Raw genomic sequence first — 17,742 nt, 5'->3', positions numbered from 1 at the left:
CAATCCCTCAGGGAGCCCTCCGGATCCATCAGCCTCTGAGGGCGGATCATCTTAATTGGTCCCTCCAGCTCTGTCAGCAGATAGTGATCAGGCCATGACAAAGGGAGTGCAGCCACATCCCTTGTACAAGAACTCTATCACCCTTAGTCCAAAACATCAGATCAAGCATATAACCCCTTTGGCTCAGCCCTTCCGGGTGGCCCACCACCAGTCTGCAGGCAACATGTGCAGCTGAAAGTTCATAGTCCTAGTGGGCAGGCCTCCTACTCAGGAGAGAGGCAGCAACATCAGGGCTAGAGTAGGGTTGCTAGATAGTTTGACAAAAAATACCGAACACGGCAGGAAAAAATTGATTGAGCAAAAAAAAAAAAAACAGGGAACAAAGTTGTCGAGGAAAAAACACACACCGCACACCCGTGCGCACACGCACACACACCACATCGTCTCTTTGCCTAGACTATTCACAGCCATTTCTTCAGAAAAGGGCCCATTTTCCATCAGAGTAGCTGCAGAGAAACCAAGAAGTCTCTTCCTATAACATTGCCCCTCTATGGCATTTTCACAACAGCTCAACTGCTCAGCCCCCCCAGACTCTGCAGAGTTAACTCTCACTCACTTTTTCCTTAAACCATTTGCTTCATTTCCCAAAATGACACTCCAAAAGCTCACAGGGATCTGAATTCCCTATTACAGGCAGTCCCCGGGTTACGTACAAGATAGGGACTGTAGGTTTGTTCTTAAGTTGAATTTGTATGTAAGTCAGAACTGGTACATATTGTAGGGGAAACTCTAGCCAAACATTTCTCCAGAGCTCAGTTTTATTCTCCCACACCTCACTTCCCTCAGGCCTTTTTTCTCAAGCTGAGGTGTCTGCTGAGAAAAGCCGCTCCGCGTCTCCCTGGTCTGCTGGGGGGGGGGCGCTAGCTCCGTGTCTCCCTGGTCTACTGGGGGGGGGGCACAGCTAGTGCGCCCCCCCCCCCCCCCCCAGCAGACCAGGCTTTTCTCGCTGCATAGGACGCGGGTGGCGGGACCGCGGCGCGTCTTGGCGGTGAGAAAAGCCGCTCCGCGTCTCCCTGGTCTACTGGGGGGGGGGCGCTAGCTCCACATCTCCCTGGTCTACTGGGGGGGGGGCGCTAGCTCCGCGTCTCCCTGGTCTACTGGGGGGGGGGGCACAGCTAGTGCGCCCCCCCCCCAGCAGACCAGGCTTTTCTCGCTGCATAGGACGCGGGTGGCGGGACCGCGGCGCGTCTTGGCGGTGAGAAAAGCCGCTCCGCGTCTCCCTGGTCTACTGGGGGGGGGGGGGCGCTAGCTCCGCGTCTCCCTGGTCTACTGGGGGGGGGCACTAGCTCCGCGTCTCCCTGGTCTGCTGGGGGGAAGTGCCCCACGCGCCGCCGTAGGCGGCGACAGTGGGGGAGGCACCCCGCACTAGCTGCGCCCCCCCCCCCTCCCGTTCGTAACTAGGGATCCGACGTAAGTCAGATTGACATAACCTGGGGACTGCCTGTACACCTCTCACCATGTGCCCCCCCCCCCCCGCCAGTTTTACAGTTCATCTGTCGCGTACCAGCGTGTCTGGGCCTGAGCCTTTTTTCCTCTGTGTCCTTCTCTTGGAAATCAGCTGTTTGGGGGCCCACACCCCATAGAGGGTGTATTGGGGCCAGGTCCTGGGGCAAAAACCAAGGCAGGGAGACACCCTGTGACTGGGCTCAGTGGTCATGAGCTGTGCCCACTGGCTGCTCAGTCCCCCCACTTAGGTGTCCATCCCCACTCGGGAGCCCAGAGCAAAGCTTGCAAGGGCTGTACAGGAGCTGTATCAGGGAATGAAATCTCTGCACAAGCTCTGCCTTCCTGCTTTTCCCTTTGATATTTCCATACCCTCTGCGCCTGGTTGTTACACCAATAAAAGCAAGCAGGATCTCATGAGGGGGATAAGGCAAAAAGCCACATTTGTTGTAAAGATAATAATAAAGAAAAGATAGAAGCAAACAACGTTGTTTAACTACTTAGTATTTGTTATAGTTACCAGCCTGGAAGTTGCTTGTGACAGAATACTGGCCAGGTAGTCTGTACACAAGTGATGGGAGTGGGGAGCGAAGTCCTGATCAGATGCGCATCTGAAGCTCCTGGTGGGCTGGCAGCAGAACCTTGGACTCTGATTCCATAGTTTTTTAGTCCAGTTCTTATAGGAATTTCTTCCTATGCCAGTCTATGGGAATTGCTGCATCATGCTGATGTCCAGGGTGGCTGCCAGGTGCTCGTCAGTGATCTCATCGGGTGGATCTCCAGTACTTGGTTTTCTCCACTTGACACCTTTTGGTTGCACTGGCACCTGACGCCTTCTTCAGCCCTTTGTTGCTGCATTCTCAGGCTGGCACCTCTCAGAACCATTCATTCATCGTCCAAGCACTCTCTCTCTTACGTACATTCCCTAATTAATGTTTCCCAGACAGTATTTTGTATAATAACAACTTTACATATTCAAGAGTTGTAGTTACAAAAAAGTCACAAGTTTCTGGGTGGCATTTCTTGAAACAGTCTCTGTCTGAGTGCTGAGTTAGTTACAGTTGCTTTGAAGAGAATGGGCGTCAATTATGTAACAATGCCCTTAATCAATTACAGGGCTTGGCTCCCTGGGACACAGAGAGGGGAGCTGTTTCTGGCTACATAATCCTAATATTATATTCCTAACATTATATTCTAGAGGGGCAATAATTATAAATCTAAACATTTAACAATCTTAACAAGTAATAATAATAATAATAAATCTAAACACTTTAAGTTGTGGGGAACAAATTATGGGGAATCACTTTCACTTGGGGGAATCATTTTTAATACATTAATGTTATCCCTACTGTTACACCTTGGTTCGGTGATGTGGTGGAAGCCTCAAGGGTTAAAGCCGGTTACCTAGTGAAAACTACTGGATGATGGTGTAAAACAAATGATCTTTATTAAGTGGAATGATTCTTTTATCAAAACTAACAATTAGAAAATGGTCTTTTTAACTAACAATTGCCCAATGCTTTTACAGGGTAGAAAACTTGAACACGACTATACCTAACTGATTACAATTCCTAGATTACAATTTACTTATATTAAATCACTATTCCTAATTCGCTTAACGCAGCGCAGCATACAAACGAAAAATACAAAAAACAAAGCTAAAATAATAACAATAAAAAAGGCTACCTACAGCTCATCCTTCCAATGTTACTTTAGGACAGCAGGCGGAGTTAGTCATTGATTTTTGCTGTTACAGGTTAACAACTCCTGGATTTTTCTTCTAACAATTGTACCTAGACTAAAACATAACACTATCACACAACACAAAATTACACTAACTATACAATGCAACTTGCTTATACCTCACAAGATTACAAGATATGATTAATACAACTTAACTACTGACTAAGCTAACAATTGATACCTTTAAGTAATACTTACAAATCCAGCAATGATAACAACATGAAGACACACAAAAACTCGGAGCAAGCTCAGGACTCGCGCACCCCTATCTTTGACTCGAAGGGTGGGGAAGGCAGCCTCAGGGTGATCAATCCTTCAGCTGGGCAAAAAAACCACGTGCCCTCAATACACGGAACACCTCCATCGAACAAAGGGGTTGAGGGTCTTTTATAGCTACAGGCATAAAGTAAAACAAGAAGACCTTTTATAAATACATTAGAAGCAAGAGGAAGACCAAGGACAGGGTAGGCCCACTGCTTAGTGAGGAGGGAGAAGCAGTAACAGGAAACTTGGAAATGGCAGAGATGCTCAATGACTTCTTTGTTTCGGTCTTCACCGAGAAGTCTGGAGGTGTGCCTAACGTAGTGAATACAAGCAGAGAGAGGGTAAGTTTAGAAGATAGGATACACAAAGAACAAGTTAAAAATCACTTAGGAAAGTTAGATGTCAGCAAGTCACCAGGTCCTGATGAAATGCATCCCAGGATACTCAAGGAGCTGATAGAGGAGGTATCTGAGCCTTTAGCTATGATCTTTGAAAAATCATGGCAGACAGGGGAGATTCCAGAAGACTGGAAAAGGGCAACTATTGTGCCCATCTATAAAAAGGGGAATAAGAACAACCCAGGAAACTACAGACCGGTCAGTTTAACGTCTGTCCCAGGGAAGATAATGGAGCAGGTAATTAAGGAAATCATATGCAAACACTTGGAAGGTAATAAAGTGATAGGGAATAGCCAGCATGGGTTTGTGAAGAACAAGTCATGCCAAACTAATCTGATAGCTTTCTTTGATAGGATAACGAGCCTTGTGGATAAGGGAGAAGCGGTGGATGTCATATACCTAGACTTGAGTAAGGCATTTGATACGGTCTCGCATGATATTCTTATTGATAAACTAGGCAAATATAACTTATATAGGGCCATGATAAGGTGGGTGCATAATTGGCTGGATAACCGTAGTCAGAGAGTTGTTGTTAACGGTGCTAAATCCTGCTGGAAAGGGATAACAAGTGGAGTTCCTCAAGGGTCTGTTTTGGGACCCGTACTATTCAATATCTTCATCAATGATGTAGATATTGGGATAGAGAGTACGCTTATTAAGTTTGCAGATGATACCAAACTGGGTGGGGTTGCAACTTCTTTGGAGGATAGGGACATAATTCAAAATGACCTTAGCAAGTTAGAGAAATGGTCAGAGGTAAACAGGATGAGGTTTAATAAAGAGAAATGCAAAGTGCTCCACTTAGGAAGGAACAATCAGTTCCATACATACAAGATGGGAAGCGACTGTCTAGGAAGGAGCGTGGCAGAAAGGGATCTAGGGGTCATAGTGGACCACAAGTTGAATATGAGTCAACGGTGTGATGCTGTTGCAAAAAAAGCAAATATGATTCTAGGTTGTATCAACAGGTGTGTTGTAAGCAAAACTCGTGAAGTCATTCTGCCGCTCTACTCTGCACTAGTTAGGCCTCAGCTGGAGTACTGTGTCCAGTTCTGGGCGCCACATTTCAAGAAAGATGTGGAGAAACTGGAAAGGGTACAGAGAAGAGCGACAAGAATGATTAAAGGTCTAGAGAACATGACCTATGAAGCCAGGCTTCATGAACTGGGCTTGTTTAGTTTGGAAAAAAGAAAATTAAGGGGGGACATGATAGCGGTTTTCAAATATCTAAAAGGGTGTCACAAGGAGGAAGGAGAAAATTTGTTCCTCTTGGTTTCTGAGGACAGGACAAGGAGTAATGGGCTTAAAGTGCAGCAAGGGAGGTTTAGATTGGACATTAGGAAAAAATTCCTAACTGTCAGGGTGGTCAAATATTGGAATAAATTGCCAAGGGAGGTGGTGGAATCTCCCTCTCTGGAGATATTTAAGAACAGGTTAGATAGACATCTGTCAGGGATGGTGTAGACGGAGCTTGGTCCTGCCTTGAGGGCGGGGGGCTGGACTCGATGACCTCTCGAGGTCCCTTCCAGTCCTATTATTCTATGATTCTATGATAACCTGATATCCGGTACCTTATTAGGGTCAGTTCCCTGGCCGGGCCTGATAGGCTGGTAATGAGGTAACGTGAAATACTGCCCTATAGGATTTTTCATGATGCCCGCCTGATGGCCCCGTGGACAGTGCTGGGTGTGGGCATGGTGTGGAACCTCAGGCCTGGGGGCCAAATGCGGCCCCCAGCTTGCCTGGATCTGGCCCCCGAGGCTCCAGGGGTTCTCCCCCCCCCCCCCCCCGCCGCATTGGGAGCTTGTGCTGGTACTCCAGACCCCCCCATGACCTCCCACAATGCTGGGGCACACAAAGTCTGCTAGGCTGTCCTCCCTCCTGCCCCCCTCCAAGGCTCTGGTATATGAGGGGAATGTGGGGAGTGTTTTTCTCCTTCTCAGTTGGGGGCCACGTCAGTGAGGGGTTTTGTATGCAGCACTCAACTGATTTTTCTGTGACTCCTGACCTAAAAAAGGTTGCCCACCTCTGCCATAGGGAAATGCAGCCAGAGGTAGCAGGAAGCAAGGGAAAAGGCAGTGGAATTGAGGGTAGCGCTTGTCTGATTGTGAAGGGCTACTTGTACCTGGTGAAATGGGGGTAGGGCTAACCCTGGGAAAACATGCACCAGGGTCTCGGAGTGACTTCTTGGACCTAACAGAGGCAGGATCCAAGGGGGCCCTACTAGAACCTGCTGCACAACCAGGCGCACAAAATGAGGGGGTCTAAAAGAGCTCAAAAAATAGATTTGAGAGTCCTCAGTGGATAGTTCTTTGAAAACAACTGCTCAGGGTGCCGTGGCAGTCACACGGGATAACAAGAACAGCTTGGACAGTAATTAGGGTCCATTCTACAAGAGCCTAAGCTGATTCCATAGCTTCTTTTAATAACATCTTGGCCTCAGGAGTCACGTTGGTGTCTGTTGGTGCGCTGATGAAATGTCAGGCACTCGGACAGTCACCTAGAGAAGATGGAATCTTCGTCCTATCTTTGTTACCCCGTCTCCGTGAGTGGGAAGGCTTGTAGCAAACCACTCGGTTGTGGAAGTGAGGGGGGTTACTTTGAGTAGCTGATGTTCTACAACCTGCAGTGTCTGCATGTTTCCATGACCCACCATCCGCCCCACTGTCTGAAGGCCTTGAAAGGTTTTGGCCAGTGAAGGACCTGAGTGGCAGTTGAGCCACCTGCCCTTTGTGCCTGGCGTGATGGGTTGTGTGAGCATGTGGAGACTGCTGGTGAGAGGAAAATGTCATATATCTCAGGGTGCTCGGTACCTGTCAGTGGACAGCCCCTCAAAGCTCGTCGGTTACTCTCAGGTCAGTGACTTCCCATTTTACCTGGATGTGGGTGTGGCTCAGGGAGGAGGAAATGGGGATTTTCTAGCACACGCTGATCAGAGAAGAGTTTGGAGCCGCTCTCCCTGGTGAACGATGCTCTCTACTCGTGTTCTGCCTGGTACTAGTTTAACCCTCTCAGGAGATGGGTGGGCTTCCCTCGTTGGGAGCGGAGTTCCTGCCTGACACAGCTCGTTGCCAGGAGGCTTACGCAGCTTACGTGTCCTTTTGTCACTGTCCTTGCCTTGCTCTGAGCTGTGTCTGCCTTGTATCCCCCCACAACTAACCCCTTCCCAGCCTTCCCCACCCAGACTGAATCTCCCTTAGCAGCAAGGCCTCTGGCCGCTCTGCTCTGCCTTTGACGGAGAATTTAATCCGAGGGTTCGGATGGGGGCCCAAACCCGACCAAATCAATTCCAGACACCCTTCTTAAGCAGCCAGCTTTATTCAGGAATGCATTCCAGGGCAAAATCCTCCAGGGTACTCAGGAAAAAGTTTCTGCAACTGCCCAAACAAAAGGCAAGGTCTTTTGTACTATCTTACATGGTAATTACCCCCTTTCACTGACCACTTACAGTTGCATGCATATACAGGTCATGCCCCTTCGCACCAAATTCCCTCCAATCATCATTTGTCCCCTCGCAGTCCCTTTGCAGGCCTTACAACAGGTTCAAACCAGTTTCACCTGTCCCCTCCTTTTGTGTACCTGTGTTCAAGCACGTACCTCTTTACAAAGACCAGACTTAACATCCAGGTCACAGCAGAGGTCATACTGACAACAAATTAACTTTATCCTTCACCATTCACCTGCCTTGTCTTTCCTAGTGGATCTTGTTGGTGGCTACAACATTGGCACCATCAGCCACGACAGCAAGATTGACTGGCTGGAGCTGAATGAGACGGGGCACAAGCTTCTCTTCAGGGACAAGAAGATGCAGGTGAGGCCCAAGGGAAGGGGGGAGTGAGCTGGGCATCCCAAGAGCAGGGAAAGTGGGTGCCTCAGCATTAATCCAGTGTCCCCCCCAGGCCATGAGGGGATCCAGCGCTCAATCCCGGGGGTTGAAGCCTCTGGCCACTGCCCAGCATCTAAGCTTGCTGCTACCTTCGTGCCGCTAGGCACATTCTCAAGGCCCAGCCCCTCTGCCCAGCACCCTCTCCTGAGAGCTGCTCCCATGCTGCCCAGCCCCTGGAATCAGTACTGACCCCTTGGACTGTCCCCCAGCTCCAGCCTGCGGCATTCGGGGCCCACAGTTTGGCGGGGGCAGGTGAGAGCTGTTACACGTGGAACACAAGGATTGTACCACTTGCTGTTTAATCACACAGGAAATACACAGCTCTTGTGGGAACACACATCCTGAACACAGTGCTATACACTGCCGCTTCCCTTTCCCTGCAGAGACAGCCGAGTGCCACAGATTCATGGATACCAATCACCCCAAAATAACCAATAGTCCTGCAGCACCTTAGAGACTAACAAAACAAGTAGCTGGGATCACAGCCCGCTTCTTCAGGTGAATGATCACCCAGTCTGACACACACACACCTCGCCTCTCGCTTCTCCAGAATTTTTCCTGGAGGCGATCTTTTGGGAAGACTGTTAATCTGGATTTTAAAGTATCCACTGATGGAGCATGCATCTTGACTCTGGGTAGATTGCTCCAGTGGTGAAATACTGCCACTGTTAGAAACATGCCCTATTTACAGTCTGAACTTGTCTGGCTTCCACTTCCAGCACTTGGGTCATGTTGTACTTTGTGAGATTGACAAACCATTACTGTTCCCCATGTGGTGTTGTGGCAGGGGTCAGCCCTGTGCCTGGTACTATCAATATTGTCATTAACAACTTGGATAATGGAGTGGAAAGTGTGCTTATAAAATTTGCAGATGACACCATCCTGGGAGGGATTGCAAGCTCTTTGGTAGACAGGATTAGAATTCAAAATGACCTTGACAAATTGGAGAATTGGTCTGAAATAACAAGATGAAATGTTTAAAAGCACAAAGTACTTCACTTAGGAAGGACAAATCAAAAGCACATCTGCAAAATGGGGACTAACTGGCTATATGGTGGAACTGCTGGAAAAGGTCTGGGGGTTCTTGGGGATCAGCACTACCCTGGCCCTGGCCCCAGCACCCTGCCATCCACCCCAGTGCCCAGCAGGACCATGTCCCTGACCTCAGCACCCTGCCACCTGCCCCAGCATCCTACCCCAGCACCCTGCCACCTGTGCCAGATCCTGCCACCCAGCAGCACCCTCTCCCTGGCCTCAGCACCCACTAGCATTCTGTCCCCTGCCCCCACCAGCACAGTAGGGACCACATTAGTGAAGCTTGGAGGGTTTTTTTGCGTCTCACTTGTGTGGCCCCAACTGACTTTTCTGTGGGTCAGTTACCCTTGACTCAAAACAGGTTCCCCGCCCCTCTCCTAAATAAAGACAGTGAGTCTGACATACTATTTTATTTCAAAATGAAGCCTGGCCAACATGCCCCCAATTGGGGCCAAACCCCCATTTCACTGCAGCATCATAACACTCCTGCACCACCTGACCCCAAATCTGAGCCTGTCATGCATTGGAACCCCGTCCTGAGCCTCTCACATCCCCAAACTCCTGCATCCCCACATCCTCAGGCTTCTGCCATAACATTCCTCCACCATCCACACATGGCAAAACTGTGTCCTGAGCCCATCATACTCACAGCCTCCTTGACCTGAGCCCCTCACATAGCCAACCCAAACTCCTGCACCCTCACATCCACACGCCTGTGGCTTGCTCAGCACCCCAACCTTCCACCTGAGCCCAACACTCCCCAGCCTGGAGCCCCCTCCCCGAGCCAGCACCCCCTTCTCCTGCATCCAAATTCCCTCCCGGAGCTTGCACTTCTCACCCCTTCGCACCCCCAAATCCCTAATTCCCACCCCAGAGCCCGCACCTCCTGTCTCAACCCAGTGAGGGTCTGTCTACACTACCCCGCTAGTTCCAACTAGGGTGGTAATGTAGGCAACCGGAGTTGCAAATGAAGCCCGGGATTTGAATTGCCTGGGCTTCATGTGCATAAAGCCGGGCGCCGCCATTTTTAAATGTCCGCTAGTGCGGACTCCGTGCCGCGCGGCTACACGCGGCACGAACTAGGTAGTTCGGACTAGGCTTCCTATTCCGAACTACCGTTACTCCTCGTTTCACGAGTAACGGTAACTACCTAGTCCGAACTACCTAGTTCGTGCCGCGTGTAGCCGCGCGGCACGGAGTCCGCACTAGCGGACATTTAAAAATGGCGGCGCCCGGCTTTATGCAAATGAAGCCCGGGCAATTCAAATCCCGGGCTTCATTTGCAACTCCGGTTGCCTACATTACCACCCTAGTTGGAACTAGCGGGGTAGTGTAGACAGACCCTCACTGGGTTGAGACAGGAGGTGCGGGCTCTGGGGCGGGAATGAGGGATTTGGGGGTGCGAAGGGGTGAGAAGTGCAAGCTCCGGAAGGGAATTTGGATGCAGGAGAAGGGGGTGCTGGCTCGGGGAGGGGGCTCCAGGCTGGGGATAGCAAGTGATGGAGAAGCGGGGAACAGAGAGGATGGGGCCTCAAAGGGGTTGGGTCTTAGGGAAGGAATGTGATTTTCATGCATTGGTGGGACCCCCCCTTTCTTTGTGTTTGTTTTTGCTTGACAAACCCAAGGGTTCCTTGACGTTCTGAAAAGCTGAGAAGGGTTCCATGGCTTGGACAATGACCAGCCACGGTTTGTCACCTGGCCAGGGAAGAGGGTTAAGCGAAGGGGTGTGGCTACCTCGGGGGAGGTGTGTCGGGGGGGGGTGAGAAGGGGCAGTTTTTGCCTGGGCAATGACGAAGAGAACAGACTAAATGGAGGCCTGTGGACCCCACCCCAAGGGGTCTGAAGCTGCCTGCCCCTCACTCCGATGTCCACATGGAACCCGGGCTGGGCTGTATCTCTGAGAAGCAATAAACCCTCCTGGTCTACTGGCTGGCAGAGTCACATCTGGCTGAGGACGGGGGTGCAGGGTCGGGAGTGCCTGACGCGCCGTCACAGACGGGTTCCCCAGATCATCCCAGTAGGCTGTCTGGGAGTGGCCCCACAGTGTACCCTAGCACCATATACCAGGGGCCTGCCACCTCCCTGAGCTACTCCCTCACTGTCGGGGCCTGGAACGTCTCCCCCGAGGTGCTGAGCAGACCTGACCCCCGGCAGCATCATAGCAGGGCCTGGGGCAGGGTGCCAGTGTCCTTGCCAGCCGTGGGTAGTGGCCCAGCCACAGGCCCTGTTGATTCGGTCTTTCCCCATCTAGTTGCAGCTTTATGACATCGAGAGCGGCACCAAGACCACGACCCTGAACTACTGCTCCTATGTGCAGTGGGTCCCAGGCAGCGACGTGGTGGTGGCTCAGAACAGAAACAGCCTCTGCATTTGGTACAACATCGATGCCCCAGAGCGAGTGACCATGTTCCCGCTGAAGGTAACGTTCCCCGGGATGCTCCGGGAGGGCGCTGGGCAGAGCGGCAGAAAAGGGGTGGGCGGGCGAAGTGGGGCGCTCTCTGGGCGACATGACCTTACCTGCGTTCTGCGTGTGCCTGTGGAGGGCAAGGCAGAGCAGTGCCCGTGCGCCTCGCCGGTGGAGCGGAGGTGCTGAGCTCTGGGCGGCTCTTTCAGGGGGATGTGGTGGCTCTGGAGCGGAGCAGTGGGAAGACTGAGGTGCTAGTGACCGAGGGGGTGAACACCGTGTCCTATACCCTGGACGAGGGACTCATTGAGTTTGGAACAGCCATCGATGACGGGGACTACGGCAGGTGAGTGCTGGTAGCCAGCAGCCGGGGCATGGGGGCGGGGGTGGAAGTGCGGGAAGTGTTGTGACAAAGAGCAGGGCTGGGGAGCAGTGCAGCCCGGATGGTGCTGTTTGTGGGGGATGGGGCATTCGGCACTGCACACAGTGGCTAGGCCAGAGGAAGCTTGGTTAAGTGGGAGAAGAGCCTCCTGCGGGATTATCAGCCCTTCCACTTGGCTGGCTCAGGGAGAGAAAACCCTCAGCACCCTGGGGGGCATAGCCAGGAGCTGTGGGGGGCAGCAGTTCACAGCGTGACTCTGACCAGACTCCCCTGAGCCCAGGGTAGGTAGCAGAAGGGAGACGGTAGCCTGGTGTGGTGTCCCAGGGTGCGTGTGCAGCGTGGGAGCAGAGCCAGGGCGTGCGTGTGTGCTAGGAGATCACCACTGATGTGGAGTCAGTGACGAAGGACGTGTTCTTTATTGCTTCTTCTAACACGGGACCCAGGGTCTCCCAAGGAAATTAACAGGCAACAAGTTTCAAACCAACCAAAGGAAGTGTTTCTTCACATAGGGCATAGCCCCCTGTGGAACTCCTTGCCAGGGGATGTTGTGAAGGCCAAGACTAAAACAGGGTTACAAAGAACTGGAGAAGTTCATGGAGACTAAGTCCATCAGTGGGTGTTACCCAGGACGGGATGGGCTGGTGTCCCCAGGCTCTGCCAGGGGCAGGGAATGGGTGACAGGGAGGGATCACACGGTGATTCCCTGATCTGTTCCCTCGCTCTGGGGCACCTGGCATGGGCTGCTGAGGGCAGACGGGACCCTGGTCAGACCCAGCCTGGCCGCTCTTGCGTTCTTACTCTGCAAAGGGACGGATGCGGGTTCTGAACAGTGAGTGAGGGCGCAAGCCAGGTCTCCTCAGATGCGGAGCTCCTGCAGCCCCCACGAGCCCGTGCGCGGATACAGATGCTGTCTTGGGGCTCAGCGGGCGTGTGGGGCTGGAACTGCACCTCAGCCCATCCGCTGCTGAGGTGAAACTGACCAGGTGACTGGAAGAGAGCCAGCCTAGGCCTCGGCTCGCTGGGCGAGACGCTGGCCCCAGCGAAGTCAGTGGGCGTCCCTGCTCTTGCAGCAGAGTGCCCTGGGACTGTTCCAGGCAATGAGAACTGGCTAGGCCGGGCGTGCTGGCCTCCTGCTTCTCCGTCACTTCCCCACGGAGCCGGTGCTGTTGAACGGAGCCCGGCCGAGAGGCCCACCTGATGGGGTCCCGGGTCTTCCCACAGCCTGTTCCTGCAGGAGGCAGCTGGTTTCAGACCCAGCCAGAGAGCGCGTCAGGGCTGCATGGCGCCCAGGCCTCTGGGGAGACATGCCTGGGCAGGGACTGAACAGGTACTAGAGCGCCCGCCAGAGGGAGGGCAGCTGGATGTGTACCAAAATCCATCAGGGCTTCCCAGAGAGGGTCCCACACTCTTAGCGCAGCGCCCGCTGAAGGGCTGCTCATCCCCAGGGCCTCACAGTGACCTGCCCCCACCCCAGCTACAGGGTTACATGGTAACTCGCCCTCTGTCCAAACGCTTCTCCCCCCAGGGCAGCTGCCTTCTTGGAGACGCTGGAAATGTCCCCAGAGACCGAAGCCATGTGGAAGACCCTCAGCAGACTGGCCTTGGAGGCCAAGCAGCTGCACATCGCTGAGAGGTACAGAGGAGCAAAGCACGCCCGGCACCTTTCCTGCGGGGGTCCTCGCTCCCCAGCGCCCCAGCCCAGCGGGCTAGGAACGGGTGTGTTTCTGTGCTCCTGCTGAGCCAGAGCACTGCCGTGGGGTGTTCTCCATGCTCTACCGCCTGTCCTTGGGCAGAGCCCAGCTACAGTCGCTCACGTGGACAGAGCTCCTGGCCCTGCGAGGGTGGCAAACAGGCAGAGTGCGGGGCTCCAGCTGCCGCCTGCAGAGTCAGGCTCTGCTATGGCTTGGGCAGGCTTCACTGGGACAACTTGGCCCAATGTGCTGAGCCATGGGTGTACCTGCTGGTTCTGAGCGCGGAGCAGCCGCTGCTGGTGACGTTGCCCTCCGCACTCTCCCCAGATGCTTCTCCGCACTGGGCCACGTCTCGAAGGCGCGATTCCTCCGGGAAACCAATGAGATCGCCGAGCAGGTGGCCAAGGAATACGTGAGTTGAGCTTCGCTTGTGCAGGGCGCTGATTCCCTGCAAACGTCTGTGTGTGCGTGTGCGCCACGCCGAGCTGCGCCGGCCCGGGATGTGCCGCGCCGCCCCCTGTCGCCCCACGCCGCCCCCTGTCCCTTGCCGCCCCACGCTGCCCCCTGCTGCCCCACGATGCTCCCTGTCGCCCCACGCCGCCCCCTGCTGCCCCACGCTGCTCCCTGCTGCCCCACGCTGCCCCCTGCTGCCCCACGCTGCTCCCTGTCGCCCCACGCCGCCCCCTGCCGCCCCACGCCGCCCCCTGCCGCTCCACGCCGCCTCCTGCCGCCCCATGCCGCCCCACGCCGCCCCACGCTGCCCCCTGCCGCTCCACGCTGCCCCCTGTCCCTTGCCGCCCCACGCCGCCCCCTGCCGCTCCACGCCGCCCCCTGCCGCTCCACGCCGCCCCCTGCCGCCCCATGCCGCCCCACGCCGCCCCACGCTGCCCCCTGCCGCTCCACGCTGCCCCCTGTCCCTTGCCGCCCCACGCTGCCCCCTGCCGCTCCACGCCGCCCCCTGCCGCTCCACGCCACCCCCTGCCGCCCCATGCCGCCCCACGCCGCCCCACGCTGCCCCCTGCCGCTCCACGCTGCCCCCTGTCCCTTGCCGCCCCACGCTGCCCCCTGCCGCCCCACGCTGCTCCCTGTCGCCCCACGCCGCCCCCTGCCGCCCCACGCCTCCCCCTGTCCCTTGCCGCCCCACGCTGCCCCCTGCCGCCCCACGCTGCCCCCTGCCGCCCCACGCCGCCCCCTGTCTCTTGCCGCCCCACGCTGCCCCCTGCCGCTCCACGCTGCTCCCTGTCGCCCCACGCCGCCCCCTGTCCCTTGCCGCCCCACGCTGCCCCCTGTCGCCCCATGCCGCCCCCTGCCGCCCCACGCCGCCCCCTGTCCCTTGCCGCCCCACGCTGCCCCCTGCCGCTCCACGCTGCCCCCTGCCCCACGCCGCCCCACGCCGCCTCCTGCCCCTTGCCGCCCCACGCCGCCCCCTGCCGCTCCACGCTGACCCCTGCCGCCCCACGCCGCCCCCTGTCCCTTGCCGCCCCACGCTGCCCCCTGCTGCTCCACGCTGCCCCCTGCCGCTCCACGCTGCCCCCTGCCGCCCCACGCTGCCCCCTGCTGCTCCACGCCGCCCCCTGCCGCTCCACGCTGACCCCTGCCGCCCCACGCCGCCCCCTGTCCCTTGCCGCCCCACGCTGCCCCCTGCTGCTCCACGCTGCCCCCTGCCGCTCCACGCTGCCCCCTGCCGCCCCACGCCGCTCCATGCTGCCCCCTGCCGCTCCACGCTGCCCCCTGCCGCCCCACGCCGCCCCCTGCCGCTCCACGCCGCCCCCTGTCCCTTGCCGCTCCACGCTGCCCCGTGCCGCTCCACGCTGCCCCGTGCCGCTCCACGCCGCCCCCTGCCCCGTGCCGCTCCACGCCGCCCCCTACCGCTCCACGCCGCCTCCACCCGACACCTCCTCCTCCCCCGACAGCCGCCTCCCCGCCCTGCCGCCGTCCTCACCCGACACCTCCTCCTCCCCCGACAGCCGCCTCCCCGCCCTGCCGCCGTCCTCACCCGACACCTCCTCCTCCCCTGACAGCCGCCTCCCCACCCTGCCGCCGTCCTCACCCGACACCTCCTCCTCCCCTGACAGCCGCCTCCCCACCCTGCCGCCGTCCTCACCCGACACCTACCCCTCCCCCGACAGCCGCCTCCCCGCCCTGCCGCCGTCCTCACCCAACACCTACCCCTCCCCCGACAGCCGCCTCCCCGCCCTGCCGCCCCCTCACCCTACACCTACTCCTCCCCCGACAGCCGCCTCCCCGCCCTGCCGCCGCCCTAACCCGACACCTCCTCCTCCCCTGACAGCCGCCTCCCCGCCCTGCCGCCCCCTCACCCTACACCTACTCCTCCCCCGACAGCCGCCTCCCCGCCCTGCCGCCGCCCTCACCCGACACCTACCCCTCCCCCGACAGCCGCCTCCCCGCCCTGCCGCCCCCTCACCCTACACCTACTCCTCCCCCGACAGCCGCCTCCCCGCCCTGCCGCCGCCCTCACCCGACACCTCCTCCTCCCCCGACAGCCGCCTCCCCGCCCTGCCGCCGCCCTCACCCGACACCTCCTCCTCCCCCGACAGCCGCCTCCCCGCCCTGCCGCCGCCCTCACCCGACACCTCCTCCTCCCCCGACAGCCGCCTCCCCGCCCTGCCGCCGCCCTCACCCGACACCTCCTCCTCCCCCGACAGCCGCCTCCCCGCCCTGCCGCCGTCCTCACCCGACACCTCCTCCTCCCCCGACAGCTGCCTCCCCACCCTGCCGCCCCCGTCACCCGACACCACCTCCTCCCCCGACAGCCGCCTCCCCGCCCTGCCGCCGTCCTCACCCGACACCTCCTCCTCCCCCGACAGCTGCCTCCCCACCCTGCCGCCCCCGTCACCCGACACCTCCTCCTCCCCCGACAGCCGCCTCCCCGCCCTGCCGCCCCCCTCACCCGACACCTACCCCTCCCCTGACAGCCGCCTCTCCGCCCTGCCGCCCCCCTCACCCGACACCTACTCCTCCCCCGACAGCCGCCTCCCCGCCCTGCCGCCGCCCTCACCCGACACCTCCTCCTCCCCCGACAGCCGCCTCCCCGCCCTGCCGCCGTCCTCACCCGACACCTCCTCCTCCCCTGACAGCCGCCTCCCCGCCCTGCCACCGTCCTCACCCGACACCTCCTCCTCCCCTGACAGCCGCCTCCCCGCCCTGCCGCCGTCCTCACCCGACACCTCCTCCTCCCCCGACAGCTGCCTCCCCACCCTGCCGCCCCCGTCACCCGACACCACCTCCTCCCCCGACAGCCGCCTCCCCGCCCTGCCGCCCCCTCACCCAACACCTACCCCTCCCCTGACAGCCGCCTCCCCGCCCTGCCGCCCCCTCACCCAACACCTACCCCTCCCCCGACAGCCGCCTCCCCGCCCTGCCGCCGTCCTCACCCGACACCTCCTCCTCCCCCGACAGCCGCCTCCTCGCCCTGCCGCCCCCCTCACCCGACACCTACCCCTCCCCTGACAGCCGCCTCCCCGCCCTGCCGCCCCCCTCACCCGACACCTACTCCTCCCCCGACAGCCGCCTCCCCGCCCTGCCGCCGTCCTCACCCGACACCACCTCCTCCCCCGACAGCCGCCTCCCCGCCCTGCCGCCGCCCTCACCGGGCACCCGCCCCTCCCCCGACAGCCGCCTCCCCGCCCTGCCGCCGCCCTCACCGGGCACCCGCCCCTCCCCCGACAGTCGCCTCCCCGCCCTGCCACCGCCCTCACCGGGCACCCACAGTGCTCCCCTTGCTCCCTCCCTCACAGTGTGCCCAGCCCCCCCCCCCCCACTGCCTCCCTCCCAGGATGCCCAGAACTCTGCCTCCCACTGGCTGCCTCGTGGGGGCCGCACAGTGTCCCCCCACATGGGTACCAGGTGAGCCCCTGGCCACTTCCTTTGCCCCATGCCCAGTGCCACGTCCCACAGCTCATGTGAGATGCTTGTCTCCAGGGAGGGGACGGCACAGAGTATTACCAGGTGCGGGCCCGTCTGGCCATGCTGGAGAAGAATTACAAGCTGGCAGAGATGATCTTCCTGGAGCAGGTGAGGGAAGAGAGTGGGGGGTGTCTTTTGCTGGCACTGGCGGGCCCAGGTGTTGAATAGGGGGTGTACCCTGGGGGATGAGGGCTCGTCGGGGGGCCGTGGGGTTTGCCCCAGGGGATGAGGGCTTGTTGCTGGGCCGTGGGGTTCGCCCGGGGCGACGAGGGCTCATCGGGGGGCCGCGGGGTTCGCCCGGGGCGACGAGGGCTCGTTGGGGGACCATGGGGTTCACCCCGGGGGACAAGGGCTCGTCGGGGGGCTGTGGGGGACGAGGGCTCGTCGGGGGGCCGTGGGGTTTGCCCCGGGGGACGAGGGCTCGTCGGGGGGCTGTGGGGCTTGCCCCGGGGGACGAGGGCTCGTCGGGGGGCCGTGGGGCTTGCCCCGGGGGACGAGGGCTCGTCGGG

At 58.4% G+C, this 17,742-nt stretch overlaps 1 protein-coding gene across 1 annotated transcript in view; it reads left to right on the top strand.

Annotated features, from left to right (window-relative positions):
- IFT172 (intraflagellar transport 172) overlaps positions 1-17,742 on the top strand; it is a 178,238-nt gene that overhangs the window by 53,711 nt on the left and 106,785 nt on the right. The window contains exons 15-20 of the mRNA XM_089776934.1: positions 7,607-7,719; positions 11,081-11,248; positions 11,443-11,579; positions 13,141-13,248; positions 13,634-13,718; positions 17,249-17,341. Coding sequence (XP_089633060.1) covers positions 7,607-7,719; positions 11,081-11,248; positions 11,443-11,579; positions 13,141-13,248; positions 13,634-13,718; positions 17,249-17,341 — 704 coding nt within the window. The remainder of the gene's footprint in view (positions 1-7,606; positions 7,720-11,080; positions 11,249-11,442; positions 11,580-13,140; positions 13,249-13,633; positions 13,719-17,248; positions 17,342-17,742) is intronic.

The sequence above is a fragment of the Pelodiscus sinensis genome, chromosome 3 (assembly GCF_052426305.1).
Source record: "Pelodiscus sinensis isolate ZL-2025 chromosome 3, ASM5242630v1, whole genome shotgun sequence".
Lineage (NCBI taxonomy): Eukaryota > Metazoa > Chordata > Testudines > Trionychidae > Pelodiscus > Pelodiscus sinensis.
The sequence above is the reverse complement of the archived record's forward strand: the minus strand, read 5'-3'. Positions and strand labels throughout refer to the sequence as shown.